This window comes from Apis laboriosa, unplaced genomic scaffold, assembly GCF_014066325.1.
Source record: "Apis laboriosa isolate Shangri-la unplaced genomic scaffold, ASM1406632v1 scaffold24_cov149, whole genome shotgun sequence".
In the NCBI taxonomy this organism is placed as follows: domain Eukaryota; kingdom Metazoa; phylum Arthropoda; class Insecta; order Hymenoptera; family Apidae; genus Apis; species Apis laboriosa.
The window spans coordinates 656,976-682,359 of NW_025222499.1; the positions used below are offsets into that span (position 1 = coordinate 656,976).

At 30.7% G+C, this 25,384-nt stretch overlaps 1 protein-coding gene across 1 annotated transcript in view; it reads right to left on the reverse strand.

Moving 5' to 3' along the window:
- Positions 1 to 25,384, reverse strand: part of LOC122713540 (zwei Ig domain protein zig-8) — a 416,620-nt gene that overhangs the window by 298,826 nt on the left and 92,410 nt on the right. The window contains exon 2 of the mRNA XM_043934103.1: positions 3,635 to 3,798. Within this exon, the coding sequence (XP_043790038.1) occupies positions 3,635 to 3,798 (164 nt within the window). The remainder of the gene's footprint in view (positions 1 to 3,634; positions 3,799 to 25,384) is intronic.

Here is a 25,384-nt window from a genome sequence, read left to right on the forward strand (position 1 = left end):
AAAAAAAAAAATATCACACGAATAGAACGAATATAAATCCATTATCCGACAGACAGAAAATATTTTCTGCCAATCGAATGGGATTAATTCTCCCGATAATGATTTGTGTTTTATATATATATCAAAAGATAAAATCGATTTTATTCCTTTGGTCTTTCCGGCCTATTCCAAGGGTCTTCTAATTGCCTCATTCGACGAACATCAATGGCTTTAAAAGGAAAGGGGCATCCACCGACAAGCTGTGACCTAATTAGAAGGGATGAAACGATATTCCGGTCGGCGCCACGGCCTGAAAACCCGAAACTCGAAATTTTTTCGACGTGAAAGCGCGGAAAGAGGGGAAAAAAAAAAAAAAAAGAAGAAGAAGGAGATAGATGGTTCACAGATTTCACCACGCATCACGTGTGACCTCCTGAACCATGTGCCATTTCCCTCGCGCATCCGTGGTTAAGTTGCATTTTTCCAGGGACGAGTACCATTCCTCCTACGAGCGTAGGAGGAATTAAATTAGGAAATATCCGTAGGAGCGACTCTTGCTGTGGCGTAACGACGTTATATCCTCCTTTATAACCTGTTTACAACCCGTAATTGCGTTTCCTTAATTTTTACATCGTTTGACGGGGACGTAAGGAAGATTTAACCCGGCATTCTTCTCTTATTAAAGCTACGATGGACATTTATGAAACGTTGCGCATTCATGAAATTTCGCTTCAATTTTGATTCTTCCTGTTTTCCCAATTTTCATCGTGCTCGTATCGTTACGTCCGGTTGAAAATCAAGCCTGATTTAATTATCGACTTACACTACTTGCGGTGGAAGAAGCATTTTTTAAACGGGTGTTAAATCTTAGATCTTTGATTTCTACAAAGTGAAATTGCGTTAAACAATTATTAGAGTTAAAAGTTTTATTTTCAATTATATATTAATATAAATTTAATTATTATAATTTATAAAAATTTATATTTATATTTCTAAATCACAAATCACATACGTTGAATATTTTTTATAATTTGTATAAAAAATAAGAAAATAATAGGAAATATTTTCATCTGTGATGCAAAGATGGTAACAGGATCGAATTGCTCGTTGACATTAACGTGTTGAAGTAGTCTTTCCTATTCTAATATCCATCATCCCTGACCCGTATTAACGAGGGACGGTAAAATTTGTGACAATCCGATTATCGAAAGCTTCTACTGCAACGTCATCACACATTCGAAATGAATTAGTGTTTAGTTTAGTGTCGTTAATTTGTATCAACGGAAAGTCGATTAATATATAAATATGTACGATTGCTATTACGTACCCCGTTTGTCAAGCTAGATATCGGGCAATTTACAGTATTTACAAAATTGTGACATTTATCGTGATTTTGTGTTACATATTCGTCAAATTCCTGGTTATACGTGTTTAATTGCTGTTCAACCGGATGCGCGAATCATTGTCGAGAAATTTACGTTTCTCCAACAAGAGAAAATAAAGAGAAGTGATTTTTTATTTTGGCCAATAACTGTATTGGCTCGTATAGAGTCAATTCGTATAGAGTTAATTCGTTTCGACATGTTGGAAAATAATTTTTTCTCTTTTTTGATTCAACTATTTGCAATCGTTCTCTTTTTCGCGAATTCATTTCAGAATCTCATTAATGTGGTTTTCCTTCGCTCTGTGTACGTGATGTAATTAAAGATTGTACGCGATACACGTTTTATTTCTGTTTCTCTTTAAACATACACGCGGTAAATTTAAATTATTACGGTTCTCGCATTTCCTAATTAATCCGCCCGAGATTTTAAATCGCTGGTATGATATTTAAATTTTTATCATCTGTTCTCTTCGATGTGAGAGAATATAAAGATAAGTGAATGTTATTAATGTAAAAATAAATATTGAAATGATTAATGTAATTTATCATTTATTTAATCCTTTCGATGATATGACGAATACATATTTCTTGGATCAATGTATTGCAATTATCATCTAAAATTATCCATCAATTCAAACGATTAAATAATAATTTTTCGATCCTTGGATCAATATATTGCAATTCGTACAAGATATTTTCTTTATCATCTAAAATTATCCATCAATTCAAACGATTAAATAACAATTTTTCTATCCTTCCTTGGATCAAAATTATGGCGAACGACGTATAATCTTTCATATCGTTTATAATTACTCTCAAGCTTATATTTCTATCGATCATCGTGTAATAATTCCATTTACAACGAACATACACGATATACTATACATAATAATAAATAGCATAAAGAGATCGCCTGTTTAAACGCCTCCACCTGTTACTCTTTCCGTACACGTTTTTCCCGCGGATATACGTATCCGCAATTTTTCGCGATATAAAATGAAAAATTTAATGACCGCGCCACGTACTCGTCGGTCTTTGAGGCCATTCCCCTTCTTAGAGCACGCCCCATGCATATTCTATCGACGAGCGCAAAACCGCACGGCAACCCCGTGGTAATGTTATTCCGCAAGTCTGTCGGATCCATATCGATCCACGGATCACGGAAGATTTTGAAAAACGAGGCAGTGGCCGTGACCGCAACAGAGCAAGCCACGGTATCGCCTTTGATCCCGTGATCAAGTTGCGGACGTGACTTTTCTTTTCCTCTTTTCTTCCCTCTGGTATCTCGTTTCCCACGAATTATATCGAAGGAAGAGAAAAAAAGAAGAAGATAAACGAGAGCAAAGTTAACGAAAATTTGTGAAGAATTACCTTTTTTTTTTTATTTTTCTCTATTTTTAATTCGAAGATCATTGTTGCGAATTTCTGATTGATCTTTGAATTTTATTTTCTGTATCCTTTCGGTTTAAAAATCGAACGATTCCGTGATTAATTAATGTTACTTTAATTCGAGGAGGAATATCAGTTCGATTTCTTATATTTTAATTCGATAAATTTTAATTCGATTTTTCTATTATTATATTGATAATTATATATATATATATGTGTGATTGCCAAACACATATTATATTATATTAATAAAATGAATAAATAAAAAATAATTAGATATATAAAATAAATTATAAATCAATTTATAGGTATTATTTGTGGAATTAAATTTCATTAGAAGTAATTTTAAATACTATATTTGATTTAAAAGATCAACTCTTAAATTTCAGACATCTAATGAAATTTTAAAAAATAATTTATAAAATTTATTTTAGTTTGACAAACTAATAATAATAATAATAAATTCTGTATTCGTTTCTTTCTGCAATGGCAAATATTACACGATAGAAAGTTTAATTCTAAAATCATATGTAAATGCATTTTTCAAATAACATAATGTAGAATTTAAATATGATTTATATGGGATTAACAATATTGCTTAAAGTTTAAAAATTATAAAAGAGAATACTTCAAGTATCATCGAATCATTGATTCACGGGAATAAATTGAAATACAAATTTGAAAAAATAAAAATTCCAAAATATATACATATGTATATATATTTTTTAATTCTAATTGTTTCAAATATGAATATAGCATTTGAAACATATCACATCGAAGAAATTAAATAGCAATAAAATGCGAGATCATTTTTCTTCTTTATTTCCCCCTCCTGGGTGAATGCTACACCATTCGGCAGAAGTAACAGGTAAATCCTCTTACCTCTTTGTCACCCAGTTGATGAACTCTGCAATGAAGAAAAGCAGTCTGGCCAACTGCTGTGGTCACATTTCGTGGAACGTTCATTTCGAACGTTGGTCCGTTGGTGAAATTGTGATTGCCAAACACATTTCCTCCCACCAGCTTTTGATCTCGAGCAAAAGTGCCTGAAAAACGTGAGTCGGCAAAATTAAATTTCCCTTTTTTTCCTTTTCTTTATCAAACTTTCTATCTAATCAGACTATAGAATATATATATATATAATTCCAATTTTTCCATTCAGTTAGTTAAATTTTAATAATTAACCATCATTGAATACGTAACTTGTTATTCCATCAATATTCAAAACTCTTCGTATTCGTGACAAACAAATTCGAGACCAGCAAAGTGATGACTTGAACTTTCCTTGTATCAGAGAGTTTGAAAAAAAAAAAAAATCCTCGATATCAGAATATTTCCAAAATTCACAAGAATTAATACAGATCCAAGATCTTTCATAATCTCGCCAAATATCATTACCTCGTTCGTTCCTTTCCTATTTCCTGAGCGAAATTCGATAACACCAAGGCTCGTTCAACGTCACCTGGAGAGACATTAACACCTGGGAGAGGGGGAGAGGGAAGGCCTATTGTTTCCCACGGTCACGATAGTCTTTTATGACAGTGACTATTATGTGATCCCAGATCGACAAGGAATCGTCGCGGCGCATTGTGATTTCTATTGGCTATTGTTGGCGTTATCAAGAGAAATAGCGGAATACCAATGACAGCTGTCAATGCCTACTTCATCATTGATTGCATCGATGCCTGAACCAGATAGCTGTACGACACTGGGCGTCTCCGACACTGGCCAGAAATCGTGAAATCCCTCGATTAATCCAACCTCCCTTCTTCGAGGAGGAGGTGGTGGTTCTTTCGTCCCTTCGGAGATGAAAAACCATAAATCTGTTTCGAGTTATGGTTTCAACGTTCTAGATTCCACGATAACGGTTCTTTTCGAAACTGGAACAATGGATAGTTTCACTGTGACGATGTCGACAAAGCATCGAATTTGACTTCAGGCGTACCGAGCTTAATGCACCCCTAAATTAGGTTACTTATAGGATCGTGTTACAGCATGTGAAAGCCCTATTTGCGAGAGAATGCTTTGGAATCGTTGCTCAAAGTGTGAGTGTTATTCGTAAATTCGATTTATTAATTAGATTTTAGAAAGTCTTTTTTTTTTCTATATGTATATTATTCTTTTTTTCGTATCAACAGGGAAAAATAAACTCTGTTGACTTTTTTTTTTTAGGATGGAGATGAAATTTTTAATATTTCTCAATATTCAAATATTTGATCGCCTGACCAATATATATATATATTTTTTTTTATTAAAATTCACTTGGAATAATATTAATTTTATATTTATTGGGGATTCAATATGCGGAATAATGTGCTGATATTTTCTATATTTATCTTTCATACTAATTTAATAACTCTCGTGTAATATTTTTTTCCACAAGTTTAATTATTCGAGATAGGATTTTTAATGTAATGGAGTCGCGTGTATAAGATGAATTTCCTTATTAATACTTCGATCGAATTATCGATCGAATTCAATATAAAACGCATAAATTTCTAATCGAAGTAGAGAAATTTTAATTTAATACCAGCCTCATCTCTGTAGCTCAAATATACCATGATTGAATTAAATTAATTCAATTTATTTCACGCAGATATAGGGAAGCAGATATACGAGTTTCTTCTCTCGATGATTGTTAACAAATTAAACGAGTTAAACGATAAATTTATATCTTTCCTCGAATCAAATTCTTACTTAAATTTTCATTTTTCACGCGATGTATAATATATAAAAATAACGCGAGGAATCTGTTATTTGTTCTTCAAATAAAATTCTACCATCGATTTTTACCATCCATCCTCGAATACAAAACGTGCTTTTGTAGATCTACTCTTGACACGGTACCCCTATTACAAAATCTATCGATGAAAACGTTGAAATAATATCGATACGTACGAAAGGGGGTTGCGCGCGCGATCGACCATCCATCCAGGAAGGCAAACTTTGGGCGGTGTGTGCACACGTCTGCCCTGTATTTCCATACGATCATCGCGAAATTTCGCGGTTAAACGTCGGGTCATCCGCATTTGAATAAGATTTGAATTTCCCGCCGGGCGAGCGCCAAACACTCCACCTCTTGCATTTCCATACCGCCACGTTGTATATATAAGGGCGTTACTTTTTATCAGAAGAGAAATTCAATAAGAGGAATTCCTCCTCGCCGGGATCTAAATAACGACGAATCGAATGGCTCGACGATTAAACGAACAAATTAAATCTCGTGTCTCGCGACACGATAATCTTCGCAATCTTCGCACAAGGAAGAAAGTCTCTTATTTCCTTCTCATTTTTTTTTTTTTTCTCTCCCCAAGGAGTTTCAATTGTGCCACGGAATCACCGTTCCAAGTAGGTTCGAATCTAAAGGAAATCGCGGAGGAATGGAAGGAAAGGCGCGGGCGGAAAGAGGCAGAGAGAGAGAGAGAGAAAGAGACTTCATCCTGGATCTCGTTTCGTTTATTAATCCGAGAATTTTAACAGAAAGATAAAGGAACAGGCGCAATATTTGCAGATTGCGCCTGCCTAACACGAGATTTTCATCCGGTTTATTCTTTAAAAGACTAATATTCCACCTTTCTGATTATCCTCGCCAGACTCTCTTGGATATTGGCTGCCCCTTTTGTTATAAAAAGCGGACTCGAGAAAAATTCTTTAGGATCGCGGTAAGACTTTTGCTAATTAACTAGAAAGAAGAGAATTCTTGATTCTTGATCGAACTTGTTCTTTTCTTTTTCTTCTTTTCTTTCTTTTTTTTTTTTTTTTTTTTTTTTTTTGGATCGATAGCGCGCACTTAGCCTTCATCCATTTATTGGAATCGGTGAGGATCGATTGTCGAAGACTTGTCGAGGGAGGAAAAATTTCGTGGAGCGTTCATACCAGTTCTGATGGCTCGGTGCATTTATTTGAATATCAGATACCGAGGAGGAGGTATTCTTTGTTCCTTTTTTGGTTCCTCTTCGAGGAATGCGTTCGACTGGGAAGCTTTCTAGTTGGTAAATTTAGAGATCTTGGATCTTGGATGATGTTTTGATACGGTGGAACATAGAGAGGGAGTTATTTAAAGATTTGTTGAAGAGACGAAGCTTTTTTCCCCAAAACTATTTTCCAAAGACAATTTCCTTGGAATAATAATTTAATCAACCGTAAAAGTTTATTATAACAGTTTTGTTTAACTAAAACTTTGATATTATTGCGGCTTACCTTTTCTTTTAGGATACGAGCAATTTAATTCTTTCTTAAATGAAGTGAAATTTAATTGGAGAGAAAAATTGTTAGCTTAATGTTCAATAATAGATAATAAGCAAATTTTATAAATAATGTCAATTTAAAAAAAAGTCCATTTCATTAAAGATAGAATATATCTTTGTAAAATTAATTTCGAATAAATGAGAAAGACCTAGAAATCGATAAAAGTCTTCGGTAATCTTTAGGTAGAATCTGTGGGGCTTTCATGAATACCTAGATGTTCGCCTGTATCTTATAATCAGCACGCTACTCTCTCTCTTGGCGCTACGACGAAGTGACAAGCTGGATAAATTGCAGCGTCGTCTTTTGATCACTCCATTCACTGTCTAAGTCTCGAAGACAGTCTTGGCTCTCTTCCTCTGCCCGCAAGAAAGTTTATTCTTGGCCTTTTTTTTTTCGATGTTGATATATAGGTTACTAGACAAGACACTAGAGACAAGAAACCGTAGAAATGGAAGGAGTTAAGTACATCGAAGCGATGTTTATCAAATAATTTAAGGTGACGAATGAAGTTGTTGAAAGAATATTAAATTTCTTAATATTTATAATTTCAATATTATATAAAGTAAAATGTGGTTAAATTGAAAGAAGAATTTCGAGAAAAATTTTTAAAAAATTTCAATATTTTATGACAAAATTTATATATACAACAATATATAATTTTATAATTCATTTCGCTTCGTAATTTTCGCAAATTTACCGAACTCTCAACATTTATCATTCACTTCCACATATTGCTGAATAAAAATGCTAACTCTTTTGCTAATAATCCGGGACAGAACACCTCGATACGATATTAAGCAAGGAGAGAAGTAAAGGGAATAAAAAAGAAAATTCTCTTCCTAAATCCTTGTATCTTCGTAAATCTTCCACATTCAACCCTTATCCCTCTGTCCGCAATATCTTATTTTATACGTGCCCGTTCAAGACACGAGGGTTGCACAAGGCCAGGCTGAAGTACAGCGCAAAATTATAGAGCCATAAAGTAGGAGAATTCGAAGCGAGTTTCGACCCCGAAATCGACCTGCCATCCGCCACTCGCGATTGTTGCTCGCATTCGGTGGTTTAAGGTTTCGTGACACGTACGAGTCGTCGTTCAAACTCTCTTCAAATCTGCGGATACGTTTCAAAGTATCAAACTTCCTCTCCGCACCACGTTTTGCGCACGTTTATTTTAATTCCTTGTTTGGAATTTGTACGAATTTTATGGTCGAAGCATTGTACAGAGAGCATTTTAAAGAATAAATTTCTGTTTCTTTTTTTTTTTTTTTTCCTTTTAATCTCTTGTATACAAATTTCGATAAACGTTATTTAATATTTATTTGACTTAACGAATATTTTAATTGTGGATAAATAGATAATATTTAATTTTTATTTTGTTTATAAATTTAAATGTAATTATTTTCAGTATCATTTAACGATGAAAAGATTTTGAATTATATATATATATATATTTTTTTTTGTATGCAATGATTACGACAACATTTAGCATTTCGGAAAGGTTATTTATCATAGAGTCTTTTAAGAAGATTGAACCTTGCAGTCGGAAAAAGTGCAACTTGCGTTATATAAGGGTTAAAATTTTCATGGAATGGAACAAAGGAAGGGAGAAATTCTCATAAATAATAGCAAGATTTATGTACACCGAGGAGGGAGAATAAATTTTGCACGAATGAATAAGATAAATGACTAGCCTGCAATAAACATTAAGAAACATTAGGAAATGAATTAAAAAATTCATGGGAACGTTCAGAATATCCCGACATGGGTAATAAATAAAATTTTCGAAATTATTATAGCGAAGAAAATGATGAATTGATGAATAAAAATAATAAAATTATCAAAATTATATATAAATTATATACACGAAATATTTAATCGAATCATAATATTTTTTCGTATTAACGTGTCAAGTATAATTTCACATTTATTTTTGCAAAAAGAAAACAAATTAGAATGGTTGTAAAATAAATATTAAATTGAAAGAAAAAAATATTTTACAAATACTTTTCGTGTAGTGCCATATTTGTTATTCCTCAAATATGGAACGCATAATTCATACGTCGAACTATATTTATCGCTAATCTATCATTTGTAAAATACGGTTGAAAACGATGTGCAACTAACACACGTTATATTTCAACGTCAATTCGATCCTCGTTAACCGGGGAGAAACGTCCACCGAATCAACCATTTTCATCAGACACCTGTCCACCGTGTAACGCGTAGTGAAATCTATTAATTGGTTTTCATCTTTCGACAAGAGGAGGAGACAATTTTCGTTCTCGCATTTGAGAAACGACACTTTTGTCAACGAGATATGAAAAGTTGGAGGAACGATTGCTCGTCGCCGGTCGGGACATACTTCTTTGACATCGACACGATAGTTTGCTTGATAGTTTTTATTATCCCCCTCTCCCCTCACCTCTCCCCGTTCGTTAAATTTCGTCGTGGGAACAGACATTCAAAGGGAAACTAGCTGTCGTTTGTAGGACTCGCTTTTCAAAAACAGCTCGTGTTATCGAGTATCAGGCGGAATTGAGTTTCGATTTCATTCGTATTTCAGTCAACACCTGAAACTTCCCCTGTACTCTTTGTACTTCGATCAAACACCGGAGAGAACTTTTTATTAAAGTTTGGAACGGTTTGCTTGGGATTATAATAGTTGGTAATGGAATGAATAATAATGAGCTCGCGGTTGCGGGCCCCATTTAAAGTCCGTTTTAAATTGAGAAGTGAGAAATGTTTCGATAATTATTACATTAATATTGATTCGTTCGTCGATATTGAATTTATTTGGATATTTAATTAAATAAATAGTTTTCATTCAGAAATGAAATTAAATTAAATAGTATTCTTAGATTCGTCATATGCGAGTGTTTGAAATTTTTAAGCAAAATTGTTAAGTAATTTATTTGAATGAAAAGATAGAATATATCTTTTTTAATTCACAAAATATTAGTGAAAAATCCAAGAACGATAAAATTTCGATTTCCATTCTTTTATTATTTCAAAATTAGTTCGAGTTATGAATAAACACAAAATCATGCCACGGATAAATATTTAAATTTTCGCGCGTAATATATCGAAGACAATATTCAATATTCGCGCGTAAAATTGAACGAAACGATAAGGTGAAATAAAAATTTGATCAAAATGAAATACAAAAAAAAAAAAAAAAAAGAAAGGAAAAAAAATATCAGGAACGAGAAAGAAAAATCTCTTGCCAGAGAATTCAAACTACATGCCAGGTTTCCATCGGATTCAGAGGGAACGTTGGTGGAAAAAGACCAAGTTCCGTGTGACGCGTAGAAAGAAGATATTTCAGCTTTTTACAACGGCCGTAAAACGACTTATCGGACGTGCAACGTGAAGGCTATCTGGCCAGTGATCTCTGTAATATTGCTTGCCGAAGTCGAGCCATTTTCAACGCCGTATATCGAAGTGAATTTAGTTAGTAGAGAAACGTGAGCCCTGTTTGATCGTTTGATCCTCCAAAGGAATATACTTATATTCAATTTTGAATTTTGTTTTATTAACTCCACACCTATTCTCTGGAAAACGGTATCGAACGTCGACACGGCTGGAATTATGCAGATCATGGCCTCGCTTCGTGGATGATGGAAATTTTATTAGTTTCGTTGGAATTTGTATGTTAATCCCGCGCCTAGCTTCCGTTCCGCTCATAGATGGCGTTACCATGTCCTATTTCTATCGTATATCTCTTCATTGATTCCCACGCTTTTTTAACTTTTCCCCTATTTTTTTTTTTTTTCTTCATCGCTCTCTCGCTTAAACTTTTCGCTAAATTTTCTGAAACACCACTGGTGTTTCATTTCTCGCGAATTATATTTCTCTCGAATTGTCATCTCCTTTTTGTGACGGAGATTTATGATGATCAAAAATCTTTTAACCGTTCTCTCTCAATCGGAGACTTGGAGATTGTGGAATTGACATTCGATCAACGGTCCAAGAAGTAACTTCTCTAGAGGAGGAGTTAAAAATAATAATTCTCGATTGAAAATTTTTCAAAAGAGAAACACGATTAATCGTATTTTTCTTCCACGATCCGAATTTCTCGTAAATCGAAAGAATCAAATATCAATTTAACGAATATATTCTTTCTGTCGAGTTTCGTGAAAGATTGCTATTCACTCGCGAGCGACAATGATATTAAAAAAGATATTACCTTCGAATGATATCGCGTCGCTACGAAAAGCAACGATCTACGAATTAAACGCGATAAATAAAAAACGTACTCGATACCTTCCGCCGATGTACCACAACAGTGTGATATAGTTTTGTCATTGCGGTCGTTTCATCCGCGCTGATCAATAGATAGGGAACACTAAATAACGCGAGTTGTCGATTGCAACGAGCAAAAATCGTTACATGTCCGTGCAATGGCTGCCTGGAGCATTTTCGACGTCATAATTCAAGCGAGTTCGTTTTCACGATTAATAATATAGTAAACGCGATATCGCGCAATTCTTTCTCTCTTTCTCTCTCTTTTTCTCTTTCTCTTTCTCTTCTCTCTCTTTTTTTTTTTATCCTCGAAAATCGGACGTTTATTTTCACGCGAAATACATTTATAATACCAGTTATATCATACTGTATACGAATATATATATCACCTCGTCAATTCGTTCGGCTGACAGGATAGTAAAGTGAATTTTTGCGGGGAAATAAAAACGCTCCCTCTACGCGGTTGACGAGATATTTGCGTTTCTATCGATTATATTCCTTTCGAATTTAATAAAAAAAAAAAAAAATGAATCATTTTTAAGCAGTTATCATCCTGATTGTTGAAATTGAACGAAAAATGTACCGTTGTTTGGAATGGAAGAAAAATAAACGTGTATATTTTTCTTTTTTCATATCAAAAAAAAGAGCAGAAATATTATTAAATGGAACGAAATAAAATTAATTTATAAACACCCGAGGTATAATCGTAAATATACTGAATTTATTTATTAAATATCATTAATATTATTACGAAGTTGATTAATTTTGAAAATTTGTTCCTGAAATTTTCGAATATTTGCGATTATTTAAAATTACTCTACTCTACAGTTACAGTGATAAAGGAAATTAAATCACCGTTTATTGGAACGAATTTATCAATTTATTTTGTAAATTTAATTTAATAATTTGAATTCGAATGATCGACTCTTTTAACTTCTAAATCATTTTGACTTTATTGTACGTGGAATATTCTTGCTGTGATTATTGCAAAGTATCGATTATCAATAAAAATCGTTTATATAAATCATCAATTGTCATATAACTAAGAGTTTTTCGTTTTCTCGATTTTATGAATATTTCTTTTTCTTTTTTTTGTCTATGAATTCAACGCGTGAAAGGATGCGTCTTTGGCATCAAAGTTTCTGCGGAAAAAGGAAACTGAAGATATTCAAAGTTCCTTGATGGTTCCTCTAATGCTTGGAACCTGTTCCTCGCAAATTTCTCGACAACCTTCGAATTTCCGTGAACGTGATATCCAAGAAGACAGACTAGTCTCTTTGATCACGTGAACTTGGTCACCTTGTGTCACGAATTCAATAGACCAACGCGGTTCTCAAGTGCTTTATGCGGATATCGAATTTCCTCGGGTATTCTCTGTATTTTGCAACTCTCTCGACAAGGTTCAAGGATATCGTAAGTGAAATATGTTCTTATACTTGAAATATTAATTTTTAATAATATTTATTATTCTGTATGCTTCTTCCTCCATAATTAAGATTTACACTCACATTTATAGAAAGTTATTGATCAATAACTTGTTATTCAATTTATTTTGAAAGATGAATTAATTTTAATTCTAATAATTCTATTGAATCTTTCAGAACAGAATTTAGAATAATTTGTCTCCCATTCAATTTTCGTGATATCTTAAACATATATAAATTATCGTTGTATATTTCTCCACTTTTACAAATATCAAAGTGACAACAAATGAAAAAATTAATGTATAAAGAGTTTAATTAACATTTAATTAATTAACAAACAATATTTATTATCCACAGCTATCAAATAAAATTTATTTCTCCTCTTTTTATGGTAATTTGTACGTAATTTGTACTTTAATTTATCACGGTACAATAACGAATCATAAATATAGGTGTAATTGCATTTTTTTTCTTTTGATAAAAAATTCGAAAAAAAAAAACAACAAGAGAGATTAAAGCATGGTTTTAATAGTCGATCGTTCTCGTGCGCAATTAAACATGAAAATTTCTGCAAAGGAAGCAGTAACGCGCACGAGTCACGGAAATTCATCAAAAAGTATATTTTGCCGCGACGTCGAGTGGATATGAGAATCAACTGTAATTACATAGGGGGAGAGGGAGTTAGTAATTGCAACCGGTTAATTAGATTTTCAGGAGGGCGTGTACTCTACCCGTTGCAGAAATAGCTGACCGAAGAAGATCCGGATAATAGCAACGTGTAAATAAAATTGGATCTGCAAAAAGATTTTGTATCGATTATGGATCTCGATTTATCGAAAGTATATTGTTATTCCTTCGTGAAATTAAATTCAATTAAATATTATATTTTAACTCAGAATTTGATTAATCCATACGTTGATTAATCATCATAATGGATGCTGCATTAAACTTTGAACTCCTCCATTTTTTTTTTTTTTGTAAAATCTATAATATTCGTGATAAATATGAATTTTAATAATTACTTTATATCTTGTCTATTTTTCATTGATGCTATTCTATTCTTCAATATTAAATTCGAAAATTATTATCGAAAAGAAAAAATTGGAAAAGAAAAAACCATCGAGATAATTGAATTTAATTTTTGAATTACAATCACCAACCAACTTCTCAGAACATGTTAATAATCGTCCAAAATGAATCCAAAATCAAAATTCGCGCCAATTGTTTTCCTCAGAAGAAAAAAGCGATTTCTGAAAATTAAAACCATCCACCTCGACGAGAGGTTAAATTTCAATTATTTCCTTTTCCGCGACATCGATAAAGACCGCTGCGAGTCATCTAACTGGTAGGAAAAAAAAAAAAAAAAAAAAGAAAAAGAGAGAGGAGAAAAAAAAAGAAAAGAATCGACAAAATCGAAAGAGCGAAGAGGAAAAAGTGGCGAGAGAAACACTTTCGATTCACGCTAATAACTTTCAATTGGAATCGAATTCACGAATGGAAGAGGTAAAACCGATTCGAACAGGGGGGAGGAGGAGGAGGAAGGCACGCTTTTGGCCACATTGACCCGGATCACGAGATTTCTCTGTGACAGGCCGGTGACGAGACTAAAGGTTGCGCCACAATTTCACGGGTGAATTTAGCTACGTTGCACGTGAAATCCTTTGGAATCCTTGTTGTTGGACGATATAAAGGGACTCTATACAAACGTTATCACCATTGGCTGACGCGTAATCAACGTAGAAAACGAAATAGCTCATTTGCAGTGGTACGATTAGCCGGGGCTAACAATCGTACCAACTAATCTGTCTGATCTCTACGTCGCTCCCCTTTCGTTCTCTTCATACTTCCATATGATAAAATTCAGGAGAATTCGTGTAACTGGTCGTGTATTTAATTATGTTCAGAAAAATATTTCCGTTATTGCATGTAAAGTAATAATTTATAAAATTATTCAAAAATGATAGTGCACTGTTGAATAATATTTCTTGCGTTCGTCTATTTAAATTTTTTTTAATTGGGATAAGTGCAATTGTTTTAATTGTAATTGTGTTATTGTAACCAAGAAAAAGAATCGTAACATTGATAGAATTTTCGAAAAAAGTTGAATCAAAGGAATAAATTTTTCATTTTCTCTTATTTCCTGCAATCCTAGAATTCATTTTGTAGAAACATAATATAATCTACGTAAATTGAAATTGAATGTTATACTTTTTGTTCGCGTACAAATAGATACAAACTGGAAATTTATTTTTTTGTGGATTTTATGAAAAAAAGTTTTATAGCCAATTAAAAGTTCGTGGCTCGAAGTTGAATATTACATTTTCCATTTGTATAAAAGTATTTTTGAATATTTTTCAATTAAGATACTAGAAAAATATTGATATTTGAAATATTTTTCGATGCTTCAATGCGGTATTATTTTTATTTGCATTGTCCACATGTTAAAGGATTCGGTTTAATTCGCGTATTGAAGCCAATACGATTCTTAAATAAAATTTCCTCTGTTTGCTTTTAAACATTTGCTTAAAATTTATATATTTTATCAGTCTACGAATTATATTTTTAAACACAGAGTCAAAGAATATAATATAATATAACAAACTATTCTTTCTTTCTCGAAACAACAACAATGAAAGCATCGTCATATTACAATTTCACAGAATTATACAGCATCCAATTTCATTACTCGTAAAAATGGACAGAAATCGAAGTGCAGGAAACATCTAAATCGATTCAGAATAATGTTCAATTCTCAATGAATCTCGAATCGTAAAAAACAAATGATATTATAATAATATTTTTTTCGCGTCAATATACACAAATTGCTCGACAAATTGCATAGCAGTTGCTCGAATTCGACAGAGAAGGGCCGACCGTTATTTTACTCCCCAGTTACGAACAAGATATAACACTAGGGGCGCAATATGGAATCTTGTTTACGTTCCAGTGAGCCGTCATCCCTCCACGGTTAATAAATTTCAAAGATTCGCATCCGTGCGTTTCAGCGGCGTGGCGAACACTCGATTTGCGATACATCATCCGGCGAAATGCTTTGCAAAATGCTCGTTCGATCCAGGTTGGAAGGTGAACGAATTGGAAAGTAACACAAGCTAACTGGATGAGCACCGATTTCGTGCTCGCCTGCGCCCTCATCGATATTTCAGGTGGCGTCGCGCGGTCTCTCCTCACGGAAGAAGTCGTCGACGAAAGAGTAGTAAATTCTATTGCCAACGTCGCGTGCAGCTGCTGCTGCTGTACCTGGTTTTTCCGTTGCATAATAGAACAACGCGGCCAAGTTTCTGGCTTTGACGCGGTTCATCCCCGGCCGCTCTTTGGGGATGGCCCTCGTTCCGTGCGACAATTTGCGATTCTCATGGTGGCTCCATGGTTTTTGGGACCGGTGGCGGAATAAACGAGACCATTGTCGCGGATAAATGTGCGGATGTGGCGTTATCGATGCGTGTTTGGTCGCGTTTCTGCGTCCAAGGTGTGTTCACCGCATGTGAAACAAGTTTGAACATGGTTCGACACGAGAACGGTGGAAATGCAAAGTGTAGGTTGGATATTTTGGTATTATGTTAAGTTATTTAGTGATTATTCGATTATTTGTTTGAGCAATAAATGGTTGGTGGTTGTGTTAGATATTGTTTTATAAATGGTAATTGTTTGAATTAATTCAATGTAAAATATTTATAATACAAATTCCTTTAGGAATTTATTCATAAATATGATTTCATAAATGCATGGGATTGTACTGTAAAAGAGAAAATTAATTTGACAAGTATGTAAGAAATAATGATATAGAATTAATTTTAACAAAGGAATAATTATATTCTATGTGAATTAATTATATGTATTTTTGTATTTTTTAGTGCTAAAGATTTGTTATTTAAATATTGTAATTTAATGTTTATGATATATAAATGTTCATATATGATTTATCATATGTTATATTAATAAAATTCTTTTACTTTTCTTATTTAGATAATAATAAACAAATAAAAAAGATAGATATAATATTATAATACAAATAATATTATTTTATATTTATTTATTTTAATTATTTTAATATAAAAAATATAATGAATAGAAGTTATTATATATATATATATATATATATATATGTATATATAATATATTTTATATATATTATATATAAAAGATAGCTATTATGTTTTTAAATTTCGAAAAAATCAAGTAATTATAATAATTTATTAAAATTTTACAATTAATGATTATATTTTGGTAATTGTATATATTAAATTTTTAAACGATTTCCATATTGATATTTTGACTAAAGAAAGAAAATCTTTGAAAATATAAATATGAAATATTTTATTTAAATATCGATAGATTTGAAATTTTTTAAGATTTTTTAACATATATTTGTTATATCTGCTTTTTTTAAAAATAATAGTATTATACATTCATATTATAAACACTTAATAATATTGAATACGTTCTACGTGGTAAAATTAGTGGAAGGGGAATCTGTATCCCCACTACACGACTCGCGATCTTCTTTAGTTATTGGAACGTTGAACTAGTAGGACGTATATTTGCGCTGCTTTGAAATCAAGGTACGCTTATTTATTAGTTTTTAACTTCTTTTAGATATTATTATTATGTTTATTCGTATATTATCAATATTGTTTTTCCATATTCATAAAATTTTAACTTTAAATTTATTTAATATTGCGAATAATTTATTTTTATAAGTGCGGAATACAAATTGCAATCTACATCGAATTATTGTAATATATTACAAATATCTAAATGTAATATTATATTAATTCGTTATTATAAAATACGTCACTTGAATTCATTTGTTTTAAATTTGTACATTTACGTTGATGCAAATGTAATCATTTAAAATTCGAATAATAGCAAGCCCTAATCCACGCCATGACACTTGATGCAGTTGGATGGAATATTGCACAGTAAAGACGCCATGACACCTGTTTATTGAATATATACATTAGAGGGCAGCATCATGTAAGTTGCAATGACGCAGTAAGAAAGTTTAGTTTAAAAAATTTCGTAGGAAGTCAGTAAAATATTTTTTCGTATTCACGTAGAATTATCGTTTAGTGCAAATATAGTGTAATAAATGCGTTCAATATTTTTCTCGTTGTAATGAATAATGTTTGAGAAAATTTTAGTGATTCGAAAATAAAGAAACATCAATTATTTCTTGTAAGTATGATACATGTATCCCAAGCCTGTATTCCCAGACATAACCTAATGTATTCAACATTTATTAATAGCATTCTAGGAATAATTAGAATCGAATAATTAAAGTTTATTATTTTATTGTTTGCGATTATTCATAAATCATATTTCATAACTGTTTAAATAATGTATATCATATGATAAATATGATAAATATGATGTATATCATATTTCTGATACCTCTATCTTCTTGCAATCTTTATTTTTTGTCAAATATTTTTGTATTTTTTAATATTTAAACTTTTTAATAAATTTTTTAGTGCTAATGATTTGTTATTTAAATATTTTAATTTAATGTTCATATATGATTTATCATATGGTATATTAATACAATTTCTTTTACTTCTCTTATTTAGATATTAATAAACAAATAAACAAGATAGACATTATATTGTAATACAAATAATATTATTTTATATTTAGTTATTTCAATTATTTTCAATATTTCATAAAAAATATAATGAATAGAAGCTATTATATATATATATATGTATATATAATATATTTTATATATATTATATATAAAAAATAGCTATTATGTTTTTAAATTTCAAAAAATCAAGTAATTATAGTAATTTATTAAAATTTTACAATTAATAATTATATTTTGGTAATTGAATATATTAAATTTTTAAACAATCTCCATATTGATATTTTGACTAAAGAAAGAAAATCTTTGAAAATATAAATATGAAATATTTTATTTAAATATCGATAGATTTGAAATTTTTTAAGATTTTTTAACATTTATTTGTTATATCTGCTTTTTTTAAAAATAATAGTATTATATATTCATATTATAAACACTTAATAACATTGAATACGTTCTACGCGGTAAAATTAGTGGAAGGGGAATCTGTTTATCCCCACTACACGACTCGCGATCTTCATTAGTTATTGGGACATTGAACAAGTAAGACGTATATTTACGCTGCTTTGAAATCGAGGTACGCTTATTTATTAGTTTTTAACTTCTTTTAGACATTATTATGTTTATTCGTATATTATCAATATTGTCTTTCCATATTTATAAGATTTTAACTTTAAATTTATTTAATATTGCGAATAATTTATTTTTATAAGTGCGGAATACAAATTGCAATCTATATCGAATTATTGTAATATATTACAAATATCTAAATGTAATATTATATTAATTCGTTATTATAAAATACATCACTTGAATTCATTTGTTTTAAATTTGTACATTTATGTTGATGCAAATGTAATCATTTAAAATTCGAATAATAGCAAGCCCTAATCTACGCCATGACACTTGATGCCTATTGGATGAAATATTGCGCAGTAAAGACGCCATGACACCTGTTTGTTGAATGTATACATTAGAGGGCAGCATCACGTAAGTTGCAATGACGCAGTAAGAAAGTTTAGTTTAAAAAGTTTCGTAAGAAGTTAATAAAATATTTTTTCATATTCGTAGATTTATCGTTTAGTGCAAATATAGTGTAGTGAATGTATTCAATATTTTTCTCGTTGTAATAAATAATGTTTGAGAAAATTTTAGTTATATGAAAACAGAGAGATATTAATTTTTTTGTAAGTATGATACGTATATCCCCAGCATGTTAGACATAACCTAATATATTCAACGTTTATTAATAATTACATTGCTACAGGAATATTTAGAATCGAATTATTAGAATTTATTATTTTATTGTGTTCGATAATTCATAAATTATATTTCATAATTGTTTAAATAATGTATATCATATTATATTATTGATACCTCTATCTTCTCGTAATCTTTATTTTTTGTTAATTATTGTGTCTTAATTTTCTCAATTTGATTAAGATCAATGAGAAATTTTATTTATAAATTTAATTATTCTAAAGAAAAAAAACAATAGCAAGTAAAGAAAGCGAAAATGATAGAGGATATTGTCTGATTTTTTTCATTCCTTTTCTTCATCCGTTAACGAAGTTTTTACTTTCAGGAAATTTAGTGACCATGCGCAATGCAGTTGGTAGGGTCAGTGGATGCTGTATAGAAGTTTTTTATTGTTTTTTAGAGCATAGAGTAGCATTTCGTTTATGGTTTAGGGACATGTGACAATAGAGTCTATGTTTGTTGCGCATTGTAAATTGCTTCCAAAGCGTCGCAGTCTCTTTGACTTTTTAATCGCGAAGGTTTTTGTTGGCAATTTTCTGTGTTTCGCTTTGATAGTTTCTTTTTATTTTTTTTCCATTCTTTTTCATATATTTATATTTTTTCTTTATTATACTGCTATGAATCATTTGGATATTAGGTTCATATTTAAGAAAAATTTTAAATTTAAAAGGAACTAATAGAAACTAGAAATTAATGTTAATAATATGTAATTTGTTTCCATATTAGAAATTGTTTCCATATTAGAATAATAAATAATTTTTTATTGTTAGAAAATTATCTTTTACAAATTTGCATTTAATGCATAATACAATTAATATATCTAAATTCCTTAAATAAATAAATAACAAATTTTAAAAATTAAAATTTTCAGCTTTTTTTTGAAATTTTTATCTAGATATAATAGTTTGTAGATAAAATAATAACCTTTTCTTGTTTTTGTTTTTGTTTTTCAGAGATTCTTTGCAATTTTTCATCTTTATTCATCGACATAGAGGATCTACCTTAATGATGTCCCTGATGAATTTTCCTGGGAGCTCGTCTGACTGTCTCAGAGTAACAGTATCATCAACCTACTGGTATTTGGGGTTTTTCACTGTTAGTTTCATTCATTTTCTACAAACGGTGAGTCATATTTTTTAATTCCTCCAGTCTCCAACCATAAAATGAATGAATCAATATGGAATGACTGGTTGTATTTTTTTTATTTTGGATTTGGCAAGTACAGTGATTATAAATATATAATATATTCATAAATAATAATTTTATATTTTTTTAAGTAATAAAATTAGAATTTTTTTCTAATTTATTTCTAATTTTTAAAAATATTTTAAAAGATATATAAATCTGATATATATATTTGATAAATTTTGTATTTATAATATAAATAAGTAACTTGGAACGAATGTTTTTGATTTTTGAGGATTAACATGTTGATATGAATCCCTTGGGTTTTAAATGTAGCAGAATTTCGTCGTTTAAATATCAGATTCTCGTTATTATTATTGTTGTACGATAACAATAATAGTATTGGTAGCAATAAATATTTGTTAAAATATTTTAATCGATAAGAATGTTGAGTTATTGTCTGTAATTTGCATATTACACGTGTAAAACGGATCATAGCTTTTGTGTTGCATATTAAAATCTCTATAAATGTTTTTTGTATAAAATTTGTTCATTTTTCATAAAAGTATATGAATCAAAAATTAAGTAAAAAATAGTAGGAGTAAAATTTTTATTTATATTTTGCATGTTCTTTATTTATTGTTTCGTTATATAATTCTATTCGATGTTAGTTAAATAGACAATTAATATTATATAATATTATATAATATTTATAATTTATAGACGAGTAACAATACATTGCTATATCGATGCACAATGTATTTTCAATATCTATATATAAATTTATTCGTGCTTACGGTTAGTTTGTGGTAAATTTATGGAATTGCATCGGAAACCTCTTAAATAATCTATTAATATTATCCATAGTTTTGGATATTATAAACCAAATCATATTATTATATTTTACTGTTAGTTAGTATATTAAAATATCATATCTATGAAATAATAATAACTGCTAATTATACATGTGTATAATTAGTAGATAAATATTCATTAGAAATAATAAAAATAATAGAAAATTTGAAATAAAATATATATATATATATATATATATATATATAAAATGCGAATATCTTTTATGTAATGGTCAGCAACCTCTGCCAATCGATTTCAAGAAAATGGAATATGTATCACTTTAAATGATACAAGTGTGCCAAGCTTGAGTGTCGAAGGCGTCTCGAGATTTTTTTCTAGTATAGGTCCTTGCACTCAAGTATCACACAGAAAAATCTTTAAATGAGGTCTCTGTAGGTCTGCCACGTAGCAAAAATTCATTTGGTTTTTTCGGAATTTTCACATTAACGCTTGTTCAATTGTAAAGTATGTCATGTTATTTTTTTAATGTGTTAATGTATTGGAAAATATTCACGTTGAAATAAATTAATGTTGAAAATCCCCTTTGGATATTGCAATGTATTCATATTGATATGAATTAGCGTTGAAAATTCTATTGAATATCGCAAAGTACTCACGTTGAAATAAATTATAGTTGAAAATCCTTTCAATGAAATCAATTTCAATTTTTATTTTCACGGCAACGAGAGTGCTTTGTAATTTGAACTTTGCATTTTATCGAAAAATACGGGATTAAATAGATGGAATCGTAGATCATTTACGCTTCTTAAGTTTTCTACTTCCCTTCGAAATTAGTGTTCCTCGAATGCTAAAACTCGAGTTTTAGAAAGAGAAAAAAGAGGCTGTGTGCCGAAGAGGGCCGGCAAATTGCCATGCAAGAGGGTAACTACTAATGGCTCTGCATCTTCGGATGGAGAGTCATTCTTTTTATTATTCTGTCACTGTACTTGCCTGTAGTAATAGTAGTAGTAATTAACTTTGCATGCATTTTCACGTGAAGATATTGGAACAATCCTTAAATTTAGGTAAGTGATATGAATTGATATTGATTACTTTTTGTTCTACCATTGTGAAGAACTATTAATTTTAATTAATCCTTTAAAGTAGTTTTGAACCTTAGTTTAAAATGGCTTTAGAGTTGCATTTATCATGATTTTTTAAAAGTTACGTCACGATTTAATAATCATATCGTCATTAAATTTGACTATAAAATTGCTTTAAGATGTAGTATAATAATTTCGCACTTTTTTTTAACAATAAATTGCGTGAAATTTCATATTATTTCATATAATAATAATTTCGGTATTAAATTATAATCGCGTATAATATTTTTTTTTTAATTTCAAACGCAATATATTTTTTCAACTCGTTTTAATTTTAATTTTTAACTTATTGTTTTAATATGAAACAAGGAGGCGTATTTTATTTTTTAAATTTGCGACGCGAAACAAACACGTGTCTTAATTTGCCAACCGAGTTGCAAACAATTTAAAATTTTTACTAACGATGAATTGTAGCGTAGAGATTTAAGAACTAACAAAACTACCGCATTATTATAATTCTTTTCTGTAGTCTTGCACGCTTGTACTAGATTTTCTAGGTTAGTGTCATGCATTATGAAACATAGTTGCACGAGATTTCATTAATATTGCGAACAACGAAGCAACCGTTTTCGTTAGTTACTTTCTTTATTTTATATTCCACGACTTAATGTTATTATGATCAATTAAGTATCCTTTATATACGCAAACTCTTGCTTTTTTATTTAACAAATTAATATGGGTTGCTTTTGTATGTTCTTTTCGTAGATTTTTCACATGTATTTCGAATAAGAGAAATGTTACGTTGAAACAACAAGCATGGTAGTTTAGTTTCAATGATAATTCTTAAGAATTTCATTTTCAGATCGACTTCATACTCGCAGAAATTTCGCAGTATTTTTTGGGAAGCAAATCTCAGGAGTCTCAAATTTGACCATCACGATCCTCATATTCATTTAACTTTCGATCTAATAGAGCTTCCCTCTATTAGAAAAATAGCTTTACAAAATTAATACTTTTGTCGATGATTATTATTATTTTCCTTTAATTTAATTTATTATTATTATTCCTTTAATTAATTAAATTAAAGGATTGTTATCTGATCGATAAACAATCCTTTGATTAGATGTAAAAAATAATTCTTGTAGAATTGATATTTTCGTAAGTAATAATTAACACTTTTCATTTTTCACACTTCACACCGGTGACCACTCGAGAAACCGAAGTACGCCACCGAAAAAACGAAAGAGGGGAAAGAAAAGGTCTGGTTTTACATTGCACGGAAAGGATCGCGTACAAAACCCCACGGATTAAGAGATGAGAGCCCCGTATGAAATATTTATCCAGTTAAAGTCGACATGTATATTTTTACGCGTTTCTCTCTCTTTTCTCCGCCCCTCCCTTGGAGACGGTTCAAACACGAAATTAATTGAGTTTGCGGGCACGGTTTCTTTAAAACGTGGAAAAGAGGGCACCGGTTATTCGGCGAGATTACTCGTAATCCTTATTTATAGACGGCGATGTAATGGAGGAACCGTGGCGCCCGCTAATTTCTTTAATCACGATCGTTCTGAGTAATAAGTGCCACCTGTTCCTGATTGCTTCCCCGGTTCGATTATCGAACCAACGATCGTATCCAGGATACGTGTTATAATAAAACGTTGACGTTGATTCGTAGCAGAACTTAGATTCAGACAACGAATCAGGAAATGGATAAAAGATTCTTTTTTAGAATCGTTAAAATTTTTCTGAACAATAGAAATAAAATTTTAAAATTGCTTTCCAAAATGTTTAAATTGATCTTCTTCGAGGTGTTGGCTTGGTTAGATGATTAAAATATTCAATAATTAAAATTTTGTCGCTATAATTGTCGCGAATCCTCCTCGAATCGTATAGAAGTCATCTGATACTTTCTCGAATATCAGAAAAATTCTCTGGAACCTTTTTTATTGATTCGTAAACGAGATTCGATGCAAAGGATCATCGTATATTTCTGTTCGTCGTCGCGAAACCCTTGACAAATCGCAGGCAGTTGCCTTTGCAAAGCGTTCGATTTTGTCCGCGTCATCGAGGGATACGTGAAAGGAAGTGACGATAGATATTCTTCTTAGATATTCTTTCGGATTAATCTGGCGATTTAACGTAAATTCTGGACGTCGTGACGATTTGTCAGAATTTGTAGGACGAATGTCGATGCTGATCATCTTTGATGATTGATAGTGTCTTTGTAAAAATGCGTCGAAGCAAAAGTGTACATTCTTTTCGTGTTATTCCATTTCTGAAAATAGATTGCAGTTTTCTATGATTTCGAAATTTTGAGAATTTGTCAATTCTATAATCCTATATTTTTCCAAAAACGAGAGTCAGTTTATAGAGAGGTGTATATTGTATCGTAAATTGCATTGTTCTTATTTCTATTGAATATGTTTCTATTTTAAGAATAGATTTATAAACATAAAAAACTGCAATTAATTCGCATTTAATTCATTGTGTTAGTTATTTGTTGGTTGATTAAATAAATATGTGTAGCATTTGTCGATTTTTTGTTAGGATGATTCGATTCGGTTTCATAATTTCTTCATAAATTAAACACTTGAACGATGAAATAGTAGTAATTAAAATATTGCTGAATATTTCATTCATCCTTTTCCCATTGTTAAAAGAATAATTACGATAAAAATAAACGACAGATGCAAATATTAAACGTATTATATTTCAATCTTTTATTTTAATCACTTTTCAATTATACGTGATTGAATGTGAAATCGATTATACTCGTTCAATCTGTAAAAAAAAAAAAAAAAAAAAAGAGATAATTGAAACCCAGATATAATTT